The sequence below is a fragment of the Thunnus thynnus genome, chromosome 17, assembly GCF_963924715.1.
Source record: "Thunnus thynnus chromosome 17, fThuThy2.1, whole genome shotgun sequence".
Classification (NCBI taxonomy): Eukaryota; Metazoa; Chordata; class Actinopteri; order Scombriformes; family Scombridae; genus Thunnus; species Thunnus thynnus.
In genome coordinates, this window is record NC_089533.1 from 13,391,047 (window position 1) to 13,411,318 (window position 20,272).

Here is a 20,272-nt window from a genome sequence, read left to right on the forward strand (position 1 = left end):
GGCTTGCTGTCAAGTAAAAGGAAGACTATTGTCTAACTGACGATCTTGGGGTCATCCTATACCATGAATCTCCAGTGAATTATTTTTACCCTTCACATGTTCTTTTTCCTGCTGGTGTCGCAGCTGGTGCTGAGTCAGGAGACAGGAAACCTGGGAGAAAGGCCACCAAGCATCCCCAGGCTCCCAGTGGACCACTGCAGGGCCCTGTGGCTACAGGGACAGGAGACATTCCATTTATCACAATACAATAGCTACTGCCCCAAGCCAGAGGAATATGTGCTTGTCTGGGTCTATATATGTCCTTCCACGTGTACACAGGTGCTAATATATTGACTGGCATCACTGTGTGTGTTTGTGTGTGTGTGTGTGTCTTTATCTCTTGTTTTTTCCTCTCATGTGCACAGGTGTTTCATAAAGCATGACATCCAGTGCAAATGTCAGCAATACAGTAAGTTACACATTAAAAAAATCTGGTACAATGCAATCTCATCCTTTTAATATTTTCTGACCTGGGATACGACAAAAGGATCATTTCATGCTGCTATTGTAACAGTATATGGTACCAAATCCACAAACAACATTGAGATTTCACACAGGCCAGTATGCCACTAATCAAAGGGCTGTCAATATAACTCTCTCTGGCTACATGAACCTTTTATGGTTTTATTTGTATGTTTCTGATTAGATGGTGTGCACAATATATGGCTGAAATAATCACCTCAACCACCTTTACTGCCGTTTCCTCCTATCTGTCTTACTCCCTTGTTGTATTTCTGTGGTGCAACAAATACCTTAGAATTTACGCTGTCGTGGATATTTGGGCCAAAAAGTGACCAAGCAAACAGTAAGGCACTTAGTTTTGGACATCAGAAAGAATAGTAAACTCATGGTTCATTTGGATATCAGGAAGGGCTGATCTATTGTTCTCTCTTATGAAAGCAAAAAATAAGAGAAATTAGAAAAAAAAAAGAAAATCTAGTGGTCGAAACAACTGATACACTGTGGCACATTCACCATAGACCTCACAGAAGACACATGCGTGCAGCAGTTTAAGCCTCTGCACACATACGCACAGAGAAGCTCTTTTTCCTATCTAGCCCAGCTCTGTAGTCTGTAGTAGCCTCACCCACGATGAAAATGGATATCAGCGTGTATAAAGGCCCGAGTGGTGAGTGAGCGTATTAAAGAGAGAGACATACAGAGAAAGAGAGACAAAGCATGAACTCATGCATGCATGCCTGTGTGTGTGTATAAAAGTGCCAGTCATAGCAGGATATAAAAGAATTCTGCCCAGCTGCCAGGCCCCCAGCGTTGGTTGCCAGAGCCCTTAAACACATCCATGTCCTTCTCTGGATGGCTCTGCTCTCCTCTCCTCCTCGTTTATATCGAGCACTTTTAAAATATACAGTCTGCTTAGATACGAGGCAGTCATAAGCTCCATGACTGGCACTTGGACATCTTATCAACATGAGTTGAAGCCCCTGGGCAACTAAGCCGAGCTTTGATCAGACATTTTGGAGACATCTCTCATTTTCTTCAAACAAATCCATTGGGGTTGGTGTGCTAAATTCGAAACAAAGCACTAACAGTACCTTATGATGCAAAAAACAGAGGCGCAGCTATATATGTATGGTCTATTCAATAAAGAGGTGAGAAGCTGAAAAACAATCTGCATGTGAGGAAGGACATGTTGAGAAAATGTCAAAGAGAGGTAGGGACAAAAAAAAAGAAGAGAAAAGAAAAGATATACTGTCAGAGAGGGGAGGGAAGAGAACAGCATGCATGGGCTGCGCTATGAGATCAACTGACAAACATCTCTGCAACCTTGGCGGAGGTAAATCAGTATCCATCCCCTGAATGGCCTGTGACAGTTGTTATGTATAGAGACCCAATTTCACCTTATATCTTTTCTTGAATTTTAGCCCTGCTACCTGTCAGTGGGAGAGAAACAGAGAGTGAGTGAATGAAAGACACAGATAGAAAAGTCCTGCTCAGGGCTCGCTGCTGAACAGTAGGGGAGAAAGTGAAGGAAAAAGAGAAAGAGAAAGATGTAGACAAGAAAGAAAATGAAACCTAAATGGACCAATTCAGCTGGCGGAGCCACACAGAGAATTCACCTGAGGGCAGTCTCATGCCCTGTTTGTGTCTCCATGGAGACAGGCCTCCTGAGTGTTTGCTTCTGTACAGGCTGACAGTAGTCCAGCTAGCTAGTCTAGCGATTGATTTCCACACAATTTCCCTGACCAGATCAGTGGAAAAAGCTAGCCTGTGGTCAAGTCCTCTGCTGCAGACTGAACTGATGTGGACTGCAGAGAGCTGCTGTGTTTTTGCATGCTTTTCGGTTAATCGTTGACGTTCAATGAGTATTTTCAGAGGCATTATATTTCACATTTTACATAGTGCATGATGCATTCCTTTACTCGGTTCCAACATATAGCTCCAATCACATCAGATAAAGTATTTTCTCAGCTGCTAACATGCATTTAGCTGGAAATCTCCAGCTTTTAAAATATTAGGGTTTAAAAGACTTCAACCAACTGGGCTAAAGGCTTGATAACATCTTATAGTCTGGTGCCTTGAGATAAATACATCTACAGTACAGGGCTTATCCGTTTTGAGCCCTGAGGCAGTTGTCCTTAATGACAAGGCCTTTCTGTCATCTCTCCACTTCCCTTGCTATCCTGACCATAGGAACCAGATCAGAGGCTCAAGATGGCCTTTATCTGGGGTCTATTGGCCAGTGTCAGCTTACAGGCCCCACTCCGCCGTACACACGGCACATTATGGAAGTTTTAATAGGTGATCAGAGCAGCTGTTGCCGGCACAGCGTTGATTTACTGTGGCTAAGAGAGGGCTTAATGACTATAGAGGCAGACAGCTCTTAACCCTTTGTTGTGTGCTGGATAATGTAATAGGATCAGGTAGCCCCCTGGGAAAGTTGCATGTACGCTCATGCACTAACATAAGCATGCACTAGCACAAATGCTTTTGGAATACAATTACACTGTCTAAAAGCTCCTTAATAAGAGAGTGCCAGCCTCTTACTGTTATACAGTAGACTTAAAACAACATATGGGTATGACTTGAACCACTAGTCATGGTTTGTGACACGCTTGTAAGGTCCATGCATGAACATATAAACAGACACACACACATATACACATCCACATACAGTTGTGTTGCTTGCTGACAGGTGGTGCATGCTCAAGGAAATACAAGCTTACCCAGCACAAACTGTCCCAGCAGGCTTAGCACTTCAACAGAGAGCAATTGGAGTACTTATGCAGAAGCTAGCACTATTCTGACCATGTAACATCTATCTCAAGGGTCAAAGGGCACAAATTAGGTTTACACCTTGAAGACACCAATATCCTCTCTTTTACAGTGTCCAACTGTGGGGGAATTATTTACGTTCCCCGGGTAATTCTCTGGTTATCTTCTATTCTGGGAGCAGTGGGTCGTGATGACGCAACAACAGAAGTTATGGACATGATACATGACACAGCATGAGGTATCAAGGAGGAACATATTAATCATGAATTTGCCTTTGGGGATTTCTCAAGTATGTTTGGGTTATGGGGATCTGGCTTAGTTAAATTCTTGATTAGTCTCATAGTGTCTGTGTTCCTCCTAATTCTCCTGTGGTCTTGTCTGGTAGTAGTAGTCAAATTGATTGTTCGTAGAGTCACAAAAGCTGCTATTCAAGCACCTCAAAGGATGGTAAGAAATGCAGGTAATGATGTAATGATGATGTATTATGACTACCAAGGTACTGAAGAATGAATTCCATCAGGTTTTCCTTTCCATGATAAAATGTCTGAAGATGAATGTGTTTGACAATCCTGTTCTGATAATGGGACATTGTAAGAGACTTTATCCCCAACCACAGGATATTCAGCCACAAAATATTCAAGAGATGAATTCCATACCACTATGCATTGTACTGTAGGTGCTAGTATCCTCTCTGTGGTAGTGACCCTCTACCGTGTGCAAAGTGCATGGGTTGAAGACTTTACAATGTGTTAATTATGATGATGTTTGTGTGTAAATGTATTGATTACTTCTTGCAATAATTACTTTGGAGAACAAAACTTGATGAGAACAATGTACCACTGTTTGAATGTTCAGCTGTTATAGGCCTTATATTGCCAGTTTACGTGTTTCAATCAGTAGGTAGTGTTTTCATGCTGATATCTGTGTTGCTATTATTAGCTATTATTATCAGATAAGAAGTAATTCAGATCTGCTTAAAATGTCATCTGTTGGACTTAGAGAAAATCTTTTTAGATTGTCCATGTCTACCTAAGCTTCTATTTTCTATTTTCCGTTATTATTATATTAGGTTTATATTGAACTTCTGATTTATATGCGCTATATTATGTGATTGTACCGGTGTTTGCGGAGAAAGTAGGTGTTGGTTGTGTGATGATTAATATTTTTACTTGATGACATATTTAAATTATTCAAAATCATCATTGATGATCCTGATGTGTTAGTATGAAAACTTGTTTTTAGTTATTATAGAAAATTATGTATGCTTTAATTGGCATTTGTTTGAAATTAATGTATAATATTATTGAATACTGTTTTATTATTACTGATGGCGGTTCACATATTTACTTGTTTTGTTGAGTGTTTATGACAGATTATTGGAAGTGAGTGCGACTTCAATTCTGAAGGGAATGGTTATTAAGTTTGATCACACAATCAAAAAGGGGGAATCTGGGGGGGAATTATCTGTGTTCTCCGGGTAATTCTCTGGTCATCTTCTGTCCTGGGAGCAGTAGGTCATGACCTGTCTCTTGCAGAGTGGTTCAACTCTTTGCTTACTGAGGTTGGCTGGGATAAGCAGCTGTCTTGATAAGGCTGGATGCGTCCTACAATAACCAAGGTCGGGTGGAGTTATGCTGTGCTTTGTGCAGACGGTCAGACTGGTCTTCTCTTGGAATGGATCACATGTGACCTGTGTACAGACTACCATGACTTCACTTAATGGTAGTTAGCATAGTGTCTTGTTTATAGTTCAATACCCAATAGAGGCATAGATGAGTAAAGAATAACCTTATTTGGACACATAGTAAGGTTAAGGGTTTGGGGAAGGGTTTAAATACTCTTGTCTGGAAGTAGACGGCAGAATTGACTTGCACTGCACAGCGTTTTCACTTGTACCGTAACTCAGTTCTCCTCGATCGAGCTTCAATAAATGTTTCTGTGTAAGACATCCTGGTCTCCTGACAACTTCTTCACTTTGGGTTAACCAGCCCTTCATCAGTTCTTTCACACCAACAGCACAGCTGGGTGAACAACAGGGACTGGACTGGCAAAACAGTCAGGATATGGATTAAACATCTAGTGACTTACACCTCTTTCAAACAAACTTGCATGTTCGCTCACACACATGGAAGAGAAATACAAAACAAACATTTCTAAACAGTAATCATTGCTGTAACAACTGAAAATCTCTGCCAACCCACTGTTTTGAACCCCTACATAAACCTCCAGCCCGGGCCCCATTAACCAATCTAGGAATGATAGCTAAATTGTCCACTAGCTCTCCCAGGCCAGCCAGGATGTAATCAAAAACAGACGGAATAATCAACAAAAATGCTCTCTATTCCGGTAAGGATGTCTCCCAATAGCACATGAATTACATTGAAGCAGGCACTGGGACTGTGAATGATGTTGGGCTACTAGCACCAGCCAAGTCACTATCTCCCAATGCCAAGTGAGAGGATGCCAGGCACTTCCTGCTGTAAACAATCTACCCACAGACGGGGGAAAGAGGGGAGGAAACCTCTGAATGAGAAACAACAGGAGACGAAGAGAAGACCCAGTTGCTCAATGAAAATTTCTCCAGTGAACAAATGTGCTCAATTTGTCAGACAAGCTATGGTAGTCTGTTTGAGGGGAATGTGTGTGCGTGTGTGTGTGTGCGTGTGCATGTGTGTGTTTGTGTGTTCGTGCTAGGACAAATGGCATCTCTGTGTAGATGAACACATAGCAAGTGCTCAGGGCTTATGGAGGCAGACATTGGATATACAGCTTGGCTGAGTTCACACTACATAATAAGGGCTCCCTCTCCTTTCTTTATCGCTCTCTCCCACCCACACATTGTCCCCTCTGTTCTGACTGCTGGCCTAAACTGCTGTCTTCTAGCCAGTTTCATTAGCTATCAGTGCCAGTATTGACCTCACCTGTCGCTATGAGTTGCCATCATAGCTTTGATCCCCATTCTTAACTGTCCTACATGACAAAACAGGTGATTTTGTTTTAATTTACATTTCAGTTATAATCCCTGTCTACACTCAGATGAATACCACACCGTAAGGTCCTGTACTTGCACTGTTTTAGATTATTCCTCCTTTCTTACCCCCTGGCTACTTTACTAACAATCCCACTAACAGATTTTGCCGGGACGCTAAACAAACATGCCCCCCTGACCCTCTTAAAGGAAGCCAGGAACAACTGAAGCTTTTGAATCAGCACAGGAGGGGTATAGCGCAAAGACTGTATCCCCAACCCACAGTATTTATTCACTTGTGTGTAAATCACTCTCTTTTACAATCTCTGCGTGTGGGAATGCAGTAAAAAGTGAGGGAGGAGAAATGCAGTCCGATGTATGTCTGGCTCTTAAAGAACAGCAGAGCTGGTATTTAAACTTTTGAGTGAACAGACCAACATGTAGAGGCCCTGAAACATATGTTTTTGCACATAAATTACCATGTATGCATGCACATGCACGTACAGGCACAAACAAAAAACAGACACAAGGAAAGTGATCATGCAAGCTCACATCCTCCAACATCAGCTCACACACACACAAGCACATTTCCACAGACAGACACACATGCCTGTCATTGTAATTCACATGATCATTCACCTTAATATGAAACAGACAGGGAATTGTCAGAATGGCCGAAGCTGAGGCCTCATATTAGCCCTGATGTAAGAGCCAGGTGGCGAAGGATGGCATTAACATGAGCGCTGCTGTCCCTTAAAACTCATTCTATCTGCATCGAAACTAGAGTCCAGTCTCCACATGGCCATACACAGTGTCCACCAGTCTGCAGTTTAATCAATGAGAAACTGCTTTTATTGCTTACCTATTTACAGGCTGCTTTCCCTGAGAGTCTTGGCATCTTTGTCAATAATGTATTGCACTGACAGCAACATAACCTCCAATTAAGTTATACCACCTTCTCTCCCTGCATGACCAGTTCTCTGTCTTCACTCCATGGAAAAAGAGGAGGGGGGGGAGTGGTTTAACAAGTTTGGCACACTCTAAAAACAAATGACAGCCTACAAAACAAATGTGGCATTACAACTGAGAATTAAAAGGCTTGACATTTACCAAGGCTCATTTATATGGCAGCCCATACTTAGCTCATTGGTAGCCCCCATTACACTGGGTAGAGCAGGAGTAAGAGGGCCAGTGCCGGCCTGGGTTGGGGCTGGGCAAACACAGTGGGGTGAGCCGTTAGCAGTGTGTGGGAGGATCGTCCTGTAGATGAATGAACACCTGGATTAATGGGGTCAGTGAGCACCAAGCTGCTGAGGAAGGAGAATCTCAGCCAATGCAGCCATTTTACATTTTACTTTTACTGCATATCTCACGGACCGTTTTCCTCTGCTGGTTTTAGTGGGGGCAGCAGGAGGGTCCCACAGGGGCACAAAAGAGCAAAGAAAGGACATTTTTGGACCAGTGCACTGTATATAGGACATGAGCGGTGAGGGTGGTAGTTACACAGTTTTGATTTTATGAACCCTCAGCCACTTCAAGGACACAATCCTATTGGAGAAACTGCAATGAGTTTATTCTGATCACAATCACTGTTTAAAAGACGTAATAATATTGAATTAGTCAGGAACTGAGCTCAACTGAATAGGTGAATTATTTTATTGTGATGATTGTGCTGTCTTCACATTCATCATGGATTTTTCTGGGGTAACCAAGGTGTCATTTTTGGATTATTTAAAACATTTGCACCTTAGTCTTTTGGGAGTAAGTTAGGCTCAATGTGCCATTAGACAACCTTGACTCCTCTCTTTAAAGTGCTTTACAATGCAAGCTAAACAGGGAGGTTGCTGGCCCTTTAAATGGCACTCTGAGTGCTTGGCAGGCTAATAGATGCAGTCTAAAGGTGCTAATGGATGGCAACCTGAAAAATGGTCTTATCTGAAAAGGTCCAGGACAGTTATAAATGAAATAATCGCGCTGGGCACATTAATCCATGTTCATGCCCTAGGGGGAGACCTCAGCTCACCATTTGATCTGTGTGAGTGCATGTATGCAGTATGTGTATGCGTGTGCACATGCATATCTCTATGTGTTTGCGAGGAACCAATGCGTTCCGCTGATATTTTATTTGAGTTTTCCCCCCTCCTTCAATCATTTTCTCTGACAGCAAACAGCAAAGATTTTTTATCATTCTTTCTGACTTGCTTTTTAATCAGTAACTCCAGCAGAGGATATGGCACAAGGAAAGTGAGTGAGGAACAGTGCAAAAAAAGAAAGATACAAGGACAGAGAGACAACCAACAAAGAGAGTGAGAGAGAAACATTTAAGACATTTAAGCCACAATATGCAATTTGGCATGGCCACTGGACCATCACAGTTAAAGTGATGTAAAGTTATTGCTCATAAGGTTCCTGGAGTGCCAAGCAACCCAGACTTACAAGGGGATAGGGGCACCAGAAGGACAGAAGAAAGACTGTCCTCATTAGTCGAATATTAGCTTCATCATCAGAGACACATGGCATATGCATAGTGCATAGTTACAGTACCGTACATCTCCACAACAGTTTCTTCATTTTTTTCCTTTCGTGTTTGCAAGAAGAAGCAGGAAAGCAAGTTAATCACTTTATAATATACAAATCATACAGCAACATACAACATTCCATATTTTACCTTCCTAATGATTCACTACAATACTGCTAATACTGTGTCATTCTATTTTAAAACAAATGTGTCATGTTGCTTGTTCATTATTCATATTTTTGTGATAATGTATCCATGGATTTTGCTACCATGTAAAAACTTTTAATATGAGTTTAAAGATAAACGACATTCAAACATACTGTATTATGTAAAAAGTTATGATATTATTGTATTGTATATTATTGTACATTAACACAATAGTTCTGATGACCTTGTGTTGATTAAGTGAATAGTTGGAAACTCAAGCACATGTATTGGTTGAGGCACTGTCCTATTCAGGAAGAGAAAAACCCGGTGGAGATTCTGTCCAATACCTATTTGCTGGACTGAGTTGTGAATTAAATCAGGCTTGGTTTTGTGTTCAACCAGCCAAGCAACTACTTTCTATTAGGAAGAATGAGAAATGAATGATTCTTCTCAGAATCCAAATTTGTGAGTGAAAAACAGTTAGAATTTATAGTCAACACTGACATCTACTGGACATGAATCAATTCTCTCAACCATAGAATCATTGCTGTATGCATGCATTCATGCATATCAAACTTTCTTTGTTTGTCTGCAATGCAAAAATATATAATATTCATAAAAGAAGTTGTAATGTGGCTGCACTAATAAAATGGTCAATACGGTGAATTAGTATCACACACAATGTGTTAACCCTTCCTAATTTGTGATAAGTCACAAAATTCTCCAGCAATTGAAGAGCTGACATAAATTTAAGAATGTCTGATTTCATTATATTATATTAAGTTCCAAATGTGATGATATACAGTATTTAAAAACTGTTTTTAAAGGAAATATATCAAGCAAAAAGTTCAGATACTACACTTTCCATTGTGCAGCTCAATAGTGTCTTTTGTTAGACCCCCCTGCCAGGTAAACACCCATGTCTTTCAAAATCCAAACAACCACTTTTGTGATGCAGGCTTCCCGTTAAAATTTTCTAAGCCCAGACCAAGATTACTAAAGAGATCTCACTTAAATTGTTCTCCAAGACTTTACAAAGCTCTTCCAGTGCCACAGAAAAGAATTCAATATACAACTGTTTCCACAGACTGTAAAGTATTTTGAGATGTAAAATTTGTGAAGTGCCACTTTCTGAAATTTTGCTGATGCATTTTTGCTGATACATCTGGTTAATCAATTAGTATATTCCATCAGCATGGACTGCCAGGTATAAAATGTAGGTTTCAAAACTACACAATACTATTGGCCATGTCAATACTGTATCTTATGTCTCAAGGTCATTGATAGCTGGAGACTTACCATCCAACTATGACCATGAACAAAATTGGGCGGATGGACAGATGGCAAACAGACAAATGAATGAAGTTAGGATCCTTTCTACAATAATACCCTGAAAAGTATTTCAACTGCAGGATGTCACTGTAGTGACTTTATCTAGATCTATATGACAATTGACTTCATCCGTAATAGTAAACCAGAACTGTTCACTGGTAAAAAGACAATGCTGCCACCCAGTGACCATTGGGTGGAAACACATTAAAAATAATGTTTTGCTCACAAAAGAAATCTTTGTGAATGATGGATAGGTTGGGGTTAACATGAAGGTGTGAAGGTCTTTATTGTTTGGCTTTTTAATCACACCATTCACACATAAGAACAGACCGGCAGTCTTCTCACACTGCCTTTCAGAACAACTATAAACAGTTTTGCCATCAGACATGGCTGGATGACACATACAAGCTAATTCATTTTCAAGTGTAATTCGGCCTTTTCACTTCTAATGTGCTCTGGACCTCCCAGTTAGCCTGGAATACCTCCATAGGAAGGGGTCTGTGAAGTATCCTGATTAGATGCCTGAACCACCTGAACTGGTTCCTTTCAACAAGTAGCTTCAGTGGTTCTGCGCCAAGTTCTTTCCAGATACTGAACTCCTCATCCTGTGTGACAGTGAGAATCTAACTCCCATGAGAGGGATACAGTCCTTTAAGTCCCTCTAGACATACATCAATATCCTACATAGCCTATGTTTATTCTGCACAAACACCTTATATTTAGCATTGGGCTATAACTAACCTTTGTCCTAAGATTAACATTAGAGTGTTAGCCCCATGGTGTTCTGGGATCACTTTGCTAATCACTCGGAACTGTCAGGGCTAACAGATGAGAGTACTTGCCATTAAAGAGTATTAAGCAGAAATAATAGCCTAAGGGTTTTGTGCAGTACTATAGTTTAAAATCACACAGTTTTGTAAGGTGGTATTTACATTATACAGATCTCCATGGCATTACCCTCAGCATCCACAGGAACCTTGGTAAAAGAGGGTGGTAATGCTCTTACAAAGGTTGATCTTAGTATGCACTGTGACAAAGGTCATGGGACATGGAGTTGCGTCCCCTCTTATCAATTGACAGTCAGAATAACAGAAGAGGGTCTGGAAGGATTAGAAAGACCAAGGTTTAGAATCAACCAAAGTGAAAGTGAAGGAAAGGCAAATGGGCAATGCATGTTCATTCAAATGTGTGCTATTCAAATTCCTCTTAGCTAAGCTCACTGACTTCACAAATTTAAATATATCTGAAGACTTGGAGCAAACATAATGTTGCTATGTTGAAACTGCATGTGGCATACTTTCATAAAGAAACCTTTGTAGTGTTTTGGAAGCTAAGAATATGCTTCCAAATCAGTCAACCATGTACATTAACCCTGGTCCAATGCAATGTGAAAGAGGCTCTTTGTTAATGCAATTTTAATCTTTACATCAAGTCTTTAACAAGGAGCTTGCTTATTCATGGGTAGAAAAGTTGTGCTTATATTTACACAAACCAACGCATGACAAACTCAATTAATCTTACACAAAATCAGTTTGAAAAGGGAATCACAGGAGAGGGAGAAGCCATGGGGGGCAACCAAAAGCACCTTTACTCCCTGGACATTTTCCAATTAGGCTGTGGCTCACCAGCAGATCAAAGCAAGGATAATCCTAGAGTAGGATGGTGTGGCTGTTAGTATATGGTCCTAAATATGTGAGTGAGAACCAATAGGGGGCGAGGCTGACAAATGAGTGTGTCAGTGGGGGTTACAGGGAAGGAAGACAAGGACAGAGAAGAAAAGGAAGAAATGAGAGTTAATGGAAGATATGTAAGAGATAGAGAATGAAGCTGCGCTGAGTATGTACCGGGGAAGGAGAGGGAGGAGGGGAGATTCGTGGTTGGTGCACTGGTATGTGACGTCAGCGGCTTGTTGGATTGAGGTGCTGTGTCCTGCTGATTTTAATCCTAACTCATTAAGGAACTGAGAGCAAGTGACTGTGCATGCCCTCTGGGGAGAGAGAGAAAGTGACAGGAGAAGGAAGGAACACAAAACAACTCATCAAGGGAGATAAGTGGAGCTAATTTACAACTTGAGAGACGGAAGAAGTGGAGAAGTCAAGAATTTTATTTTTTTCTTTTTAGTCTCATGTCTGCTTTCGCATATTACCCTTTCCCTTGTTTGTCCTAAACCTCTTTCCTTGCAATCTTAACGTGTGGCCTGGTCAAGCATGCCCACAAACGGAATTAACAGGGCCCTGAAGCTGCAGTTTGGCCTCATCAACTATGAGAACCGCTATTTGACAGCTGAGGCCTTTGGCTTCAAGGTGAATGCCTCAGGCATCAGTATGAAGAAGAAACAGATCTGGACCTTGGAGCAGGATGAGCAAGATGGCCAAGTAGTGTTCCTCCGCAGCCATCTGGGACGCTATCTGGCCTCTGACAAAGATGGGAAGATCACATGTGGGGCAGAGAAGCCTGACCCTGACTGTCGTTTCCTTATTGTGCCCCAATCGGATGGTCGTTGGGCACTCCAATCAGAGCCTTACCTGCGTTACTTTGGAGGCTCGGCTGACTACCTGTCCTGCTTTGCTCAGGCCATTGGGGAACAAGAGTTGTGGGCCGTCCATTTGGCTTTACACCCACAGGCCAGCCTGCTCAGTGTGGCACGAAAGCGCTATGCCCATCTGTCTGCTTCAGATGGAGAGATCTCAGTGGACAGCAACATTCCCTGGGGGGTGGACTCTCTGGTCACCTTGGTGTACCTGGATGGCAAGTACAGCCTGAAGACCTGTGACAGCCGTTTCCTCCGCAATGATGGCAAACTTGTGAAGGAGAACACCAATACTACTAGTTTCACATTGGAGCTGAAATCTGGCAAGTTAGCCTTTAAGGACTGTGATGGCAAATATCTGTCCCCAGTGGGTCCCACAGGAACGCTGCGATCTGGCCGATGCTCCAAGCCTGGAAAAGATGAGCTGTTTGACCTTGAGGAGAGTCATCCACAAGTAGTTTTCCAAGCTGCTAATAAAAGATTTGTCTCGGTCAAGCAAGGTAATCAGTCTGTGATACAAAAAAGAGATTTGTAATCACATTGTTCACAAAACTGAATAATTTTGGACACACCTCCCTAGTCACTTGAATGAGAAGGTGTGTCCAAACTTTTGACTGGTACTGTAGCTAGAACTACTCTCAGAGGCTCCATGATGAGTTGCTGTTCACACTTAGGGAAAGAAGAAATTATGAATATACCACCATGGTTAATGCATCTCCTTTTACAAAATGAAACACAACAATTTGCTCTATGATTTTGCAATGATTATGGAGCTGCTGTAAGTCTTACCAACACACTGTTAGCATGTGAGGTTAGATGACACATTAAGAGAGGAAAAAAAGCAGTGCATTGTGTTTTGGCACTATTGTGTAGCGCACTATCATTTCCTAATAACACTTCAATAATTTTGCTATTCTGTCTGTAAGATAATGTTGCATAAATGAATATCCTTGCTACAGATTCTTTTCAGTCTGTGATTAAATGCAATAATTATCTTTTCAGTACTGCTGATTTCAGATAAGTAGTCCCCCCAGAATCAGTTCAATATTCTGTCTCCATTCAGCATTCTGTTTCACTGAATTTCTCAGTTTTAGGAAGCTGTTAAAAAAGTGAATCAGGATGGATAAAAAGATAGTTGTATTTTGCACGTTTTAGGTATTGCTGGTTAGCTAAGAGTCTAACCATATCTTGTGTAAAATTGCTAAATTAACATAGTACAGTAGAGTTCATGGTGGGCCTTTTAACAAAGAATATGTTCCTGAGTGGAGCAGTGCACTGCTGGGCTTTGTCAACATAAGAAAGTGACTTCAAATATCACACTGTAAAGTAAGGAAGGATTCAAATGAACTTGTAATGGCTTAGATTTATTTAACCTTTACAGTTACATTACAGTAACTAAAAAAGCAAACCAGTAACATTTAGAAACTAGTGAGAGAAAGCCCTGCCTTTCTTGTCTACATGCTGGATCCAGAATGGTTGTCAGCCATACTGTGGAGGTAATTGTGGTAATGGGCTTTGTCATTTTCACTGTGTGTCCATTGAAGATTAAGCAGCGTGCAAATGACTCTAGGGCAGATCTGTGCCCCATGGGTGTCAATTACCATCAATGGACTTTAAGCCTTGCAGCTACTCGCTCTTTACTGTCACCCATCGAGTGAAATTCTCCAAATTATGTGGATCTATAGTGGGCCAGTGTGGCGATGAGGTGGCAGCACAAAAGGAGCTACACCACAGTTACAAGGCCTCTTGTCAGCCTGCTTGCTGTGATCTGAACTATCCTGTATATGCATTCATGCAAACAATGTGGAAGGATGTGAGAAAAAAATGTGTTCTCTTGCAGCTTTTTAAAGCTTTAAAATCCAATTAAAACAAATGACAGTTCTTATGAGCCTTATTGAATGACATCTTTACTGGAGTAGTTGTAAACTAGCTGCACAATGCAAATGAATTATTAAAGCAAAGAGATAAGGTTCTTAAACTGACTTTGGACTGTAGTACTCATTATGCATATGCATGAATAAAATTCAGCATTAAAAAGGTCACGATCAGGGCAGTATTTCAACAATCTGAAACTCCTGAACCTCATAATATAGGGCAAAAAAATACAATTTTTAACTGTAGTGTTTGGCCTTGTGGCAGTTCCATGTTTTTTCAGGAACAAGGCACTGAAAGCTGCTTAGTGAGCCCTGCAGTACAGATTTGCATTTCACCACTCAGGGAATTACAGCAAGCGAATGAACAGGAAGGGTGGAGGGGTGACTGTGGGGGATTAGGGTTGTAACAGGCTTAAGAGAAAGGTTGAAGGATATTTCTGTGGCATCTAATTTGAACTACAGCAGACACAGTTCAGTTATATGTGTCTGTGTATTCTCCACCACCTGACACACCCCACCAGACAGAGTTAATACATGTGGATTAAGTATATAACACCAGGTTGGCTGCAAGTGAGGCACTCAGGTTTAGAGAGCAGGGCGCTAACTGGCAGACAGACAGAAAAGATGGGCACAACTTTGAGCAAATTCGGGATGTTCTGTATTGGGTTTAGCCTTAGTTGCAAAATTGCTTTTGTAGCATATGCAAAGCAGATCGTATGAGGTTTACTTCAATCCAAATCTTTCTGGCTTGAAAGGTAGAAGTGAAAGGTTTGAACATCTAAAGAAACTTGTCATCTCTTTACCATTGCATTGTACTTTTCGCAAATTGCCATTTTGTTAGTTACAATAAAGTGTGATGTAATAAGTATGGTTAAATTCCACGAATCCATGAAAGTAACCATGAGAAGTGGGTCAATGTGTCATGAAAAAGTTAGCATTCCTATTTTACTTGAAACTGCCCTTGAATTCTTAGACAAGATCACAAATTAGAGGCTCATCTGCCTAGCAGGAACCCTTAAGCAATACCATGCCACATTGTTGCACCTTCAGGCGGTGACACCTGCTAGATAAGGGAACAATTTTATCACCTCTGTGCTAGAACCCTTGATTAATATTGAATATCAAAATGAGATTACAAAAGCAACTTATATGATTCGGGAAAGACGTTAAATAAATTAGTGGATGGCAACGTGATGTGGTTTCTATAGGTGCAATTAATGTTAATACATGGTATTAATAGCAACAAGACATTTTTATTAATCTGCCAAATAAAATGCTATGTGACCTAACAACACCTGCTGCCTATATATGGAGACCTATATTACGAGAACGAAGCCTTAAATGAGTCATTGTATTGGGACACTGTATTGAATGGTGTAACAACAAAGATAGCATGGGTGTAATTAAATGTTGGATTACTATTATGCACATGAATTTCTTTGGCAATGCCTGGGAGAGTAAATGACATTCAAAAGGAGGCAAATGGCATTCAAGAGGATGCAACATTATAATCCATATTCTCTATTGAACAAAGGCACAATTTCTTCCCTTTTCGCCAGGAGTGAGTATTTCAGCCAATCAAGATGTGGAGACAGACATGGAGACCTTCCAGATGGAGATTGACAAGGAGACCAAAAAGTCCATGTTCAGGACCAATGGAGGATCCTACTGGACTCTAGTGACTCACGGAGAGATCCAGTCCACTGCAACAGAGGTGTAAGTAGCTCTTGTAGCTTTAAGAGAAGTGCTTTCTTGTATGTTTTCACATATCTCTTACCTGAACCTCTCCATCTGCCCATCCATGTCTTTTTTTTTCCAGAGAGGTCAATACAATGTTTGACATTGAGTGGCTAGGACAGAGGGTGGCACTCAAAGCAAGTAATGGGAAGTATGTGTGTACAAAGAAGAATGGGCAACTCTCAGCGGTCAGCGATACCGTGGGTAAGTACTTACAGGCAAGCCACTTAAAATTCAATGTGGTGTTTGTTTGAAAATGTTGCCACAGGGATTGCTTTGATGATCTATTCACAATGGATGAAAGTATTTGTCCTTCTTTTCAGGTGATGATGAATTATTCCTTATGAAACTCATCAACCGCCCCATGCTGATCCTTCGTGGAGAGAATGGTTTTGTGTGTCACCACAAGAATTCCAATACCCTGGATGCAAATCGATCTGTCTATGACATTTTTTCATTGATCTTCAACGATGGCGCCTACAATGTCAAAAGTCAGTGTTTTCATGTGTGCACAAAATACTAAATTTCTGCATAACAATCTATATATTTCTGTATCCTGTTTTAATGTATCAACATCGACTACAGCAACGGATGCTAATTTTCCCAAACAAATGACTAAAATATCTTCTTTCCACAGGTGTGAATGAAAAGTTCTGGTACGTCTCTAGCAGTGGCCTGGTGTGCTCAGATGGAGAGAAGCCGGAGGATTTTTTCCTTGAGTTTCTGGAACACGGACGCATCGCCATCAAGGGCTCCAATGGCAAGTACCTTCGTGGAGACCAGGGAGGCACTCTTATGGGTGATGGTCCAACTGTTGATGCATCCTCTCTTTGGGAGTACTGATCCTTTTCAATCAGTGTCCTCAAAGAGGGCACAAGAAGGCAGGGTGCAGGACCTGCTTCGATCAGCTCATATGAAGTGGACTGACATTAACAGTAACATTTTCCTGCCTGATTTCACTCTAGCTGGCAGGTGCCCAATCCCTTTTTTGTTTTGTTTTTTAATTGGGAAGAAGTGAACACTTTAGGAAGATATGTGTGGTTTTTCTTGTAAATGTTAAATATTTTGTCTTTCAAATGACAATGTCAATGCCAACATCAAATAATACATACCATATCAAAATGTGTAATTTCACAAATAAGGAATAAGACAGTGGCTGTCCCAAACTCAAACCTTTCAGACAGTTCAATATAGGCACAGCAACAAGTACATTTCTTAGAGGGCAGCCACACTGATCAGTGACTGAACAGAGAGAAATATAACAAAGTATGTTGCTGCCTAACTCAATTTGTTTTTGAATGCCTTTGACATATTTTCTGTGCAGCCTGTTCAGAAAGCATGGCCATGAATGGAAAAAAGGAACCTTTAGTCCTACTGATGCTGCTAAATTCCACTCTAAACAGACTAAATATCTTCAAATATCTTCTGTCTATCAAAAATTGATACAAATTGGGCAGAGACCGACAAATCATTCCTGAACAACTCTCACTCACTAACTGAAAATCAATTAAAAACAAATGTAGACAATGACAGATCAATATGGTAAGACACACAATAAACTTAATTTGGTTTAGTTGACCTTAGTCTACTATGTTTATCAGGATCTTAATTCTGTAGTTTCTGTTAATAACACCTCCACCTTTGTTCACAGCTTTTAAATTATGTAATTTAACTTTGATATGTTCTATAAGAACAGCATGGTCACTAATGTCACTCTAAGCAAAAGGTAATGCACCATTGTCTTCAAAGACAGAGAATGGCTGTTTTCATTCATCTTAATGGACCTTTTACAGCTTTTATAAAAAAAAAAAACCCAACACATTATGTAGCAAATGAAGCAGACTGGCACATTTGGACCACACTGTCCCAAACACCTCAGCGATGCTGAGCAATATATATCCAAAGAGGACTTCAGGCAGTATCACTGCAAACACTGAAATACATTTGTGATATAGATGTGTAACACATATGGAAATAGAGGTCAGACATGTTCAGAAACAAAGAACATCAGTTGAAATGTCATACATCAATAATAGGGACAAGCAAGAAACCAAAGGGGGAGCACATTTAATGCATGTTATGGATTATATAGCATTGTTAATGTACCAGGTTTGAACTCAGAAAGTGCTTCTCTGGTGTTCTGCCTCGGGGCCTTAAACCATACTGCACTCTGTATCCTGTTATACCTGGTTCTCATGTTCAGAGTTGGGTGGTAAGATTAGAAATTATGATGGATTTTGATAACAGATATTTTTGAAAAATTACAAAGGATATTTTAAAAGTGGCATCAGAAAACTCATTAGGCCATTAAACTAGTGACATCCTATAAAACATAATGCTGAATTATACAGATATTTTAAAAAATTACAAACCTTACTTACTGGAATATTGTAAAAGTGGTATCAGAAAACTCATTAGGCTGTTAAAACAGTGACATCCCATAAAACATGATGCTGAAGCAAATGTGTTTGAATATAGAAATCATAAAATAATGCTAGTTTGCATTCTGTTAACCTGCAGTCAAATGAGAAGATGCAGTGAATTTCATTTGTGAAATGAGTGCTATGTGCACTCACTTTGTCCAGTGTTTGCTGGTTGATTACAGTTCCAGAGCAACAGCTGACTGCTCTTTCAGACAGCCTTGGAGTTGCTGGAAAACATCTTTTTTTCACTTCTGACAGAGCTGGACTGTCTGCTTTCCCTCTGCTTCCAGTCTTTGTGCAAAGCTAAGCCAGGAATGTCCCACTGATACTGATATCAATCTTCTCATCTACCTCTGGGTAAGACAGCAAATAACTATATTTCACAAAATATTGGATTGTTCCTTTAAGCAACCTTACAAACACTTTTTGCTTTTGTTGAATGTGATCAGTAGCCTCTATTTGACCCTTTTAAAGACATTTTGCATTTTGATTCACTTAATTGATTACATACTCCTGACACCCATCAAATTGCTAAGGGCACAACCTGCCCAGAATTACTTGGCACAGATGTTGGTGTGCAGTAAAGAGGACAACCTGAACCTGTAGACAAATCCTGTAGATTTTTGTCAGTTATTTCCCAGGAAAAAAAAATCTAATATGCAATAGTTCAAGTTTAATGTCTAAATCAATGGTTTTGTGATGTGTACAATTTGCAACTACTAGAGAAACATTATAGAAAGCAATGTCTTAAAGGCTTGGTCACCTATGCATGCTGTATCAGCTCTATAGAGAGCCTCTGGCCATATTTTAGGATGTATTTAATATACTATGTAGATGTTTGTTTTTCATTTTGTTTTCTGATATGATTTTTGAAAATGCTTATGACAATAAAAACTTGACAATATCTTTGAAAACTTTGGGACTATAATTTTATGTCAAATCATGAAAATGTGAAATTTGTTATTGAATAGTTCAGGTGGCAGAGAGGGTTGAATAGTGATTGTAGGGTTAGTGGTTGGAAACCTGATATAGATGTGTAACACATATGGAAATAGAGGTCAGACATGTTCAGAAACAAAGAACATCAGTTGAAATGTCATACTTCAATAATAGGGACAAGCAGGAAACCAAAGGGGGAGCACATTTAAAGCATGTTATGGATTATATAGCATTGTTAATGTACCAGGTGTGAACTCAGAAAGTACTTCTCTGGTGTTCTGCCTCGGGGCCTCAAACCATACTGCACTCTGTATCCTGTTATACCAGGTTCCCATGTTCAGAGTTGGGTGGTAAGATTAGAAATTATGATGGATTTTGATAACAGATATTTTTGAAAAATTACACAGAATATTTTAAAAATGGCATCAGAAAACTCATTAGGCCATTAAAATAGTGTCATCCTATAAAACATGTTGCAGAAGAAAATGGTTTTGAATATACAAATCTCAAAATAATGTCTGTTTACCTGCA

The 20,272-nt window shown here is 40.3% G+C and overlaps 1 protein-coding gene and 1 long non-coding RNA gene across 2 annotated transcripts in view; one reads left to right on the forward strand and one right to left on the reverse strand.

Annotated features, from left to right (window-relative positions):
- Nucleotides 1-20,272, reverse strand: part of LOC137168564 (uncharacterized) — a 61,073-nt gene that overhangs the window by 33,881 nt on the left and 6,920 nt on the right. The gene's annotated exons all lie outside the window — the stretch shown is intronic.
- On the forward strand, nt 12,145-19,706 carry fscn2a (fascin actin-bundling protein 2a, retinal). Its single transcript, XM_067570873.1, has 5 exons — nt 12,145-13,268; nt 16,202-16,358; nt 16,462-16,583; nt 16,703-16,870; nt 17,017-19,706. Exons 1-5 carry the CDS (start codon nt 12,446-12,448, stop codon nt 17,220-17,222), a joined length of 1,476 nt encoding a protein of 491 aa, XP_067426974.1. The 5' UTR covers nt 12,145-12,445; the 3' UTR covers nt 17,223-19,706.

Bases quoted from the DNA above. Each gene is read 5' to 3' on its own strand.
- fscn2a (XM_067570873.1), top strand. From the start codon at position 12,446: ATGCCCACAAACGGAATTAACAGGGCCCTGAAGCTGCAGTTTGGCCTC. The intron at 13,269-16,201 runs GTAATCAGTCTG...CCTTTTCGCCAG, and splicing joins ATTTGTCTCGGTCAAGCAAG to GAGTGAGTATTTCAGCCAAT. The intron at 16,359-16,461 runs GTAAGTAGCTCT...TTTTTTTTCCAG, and splicing joins CAGTCCACTGCAACAGAGGT to AGAGGTCAATACAATGTTTG.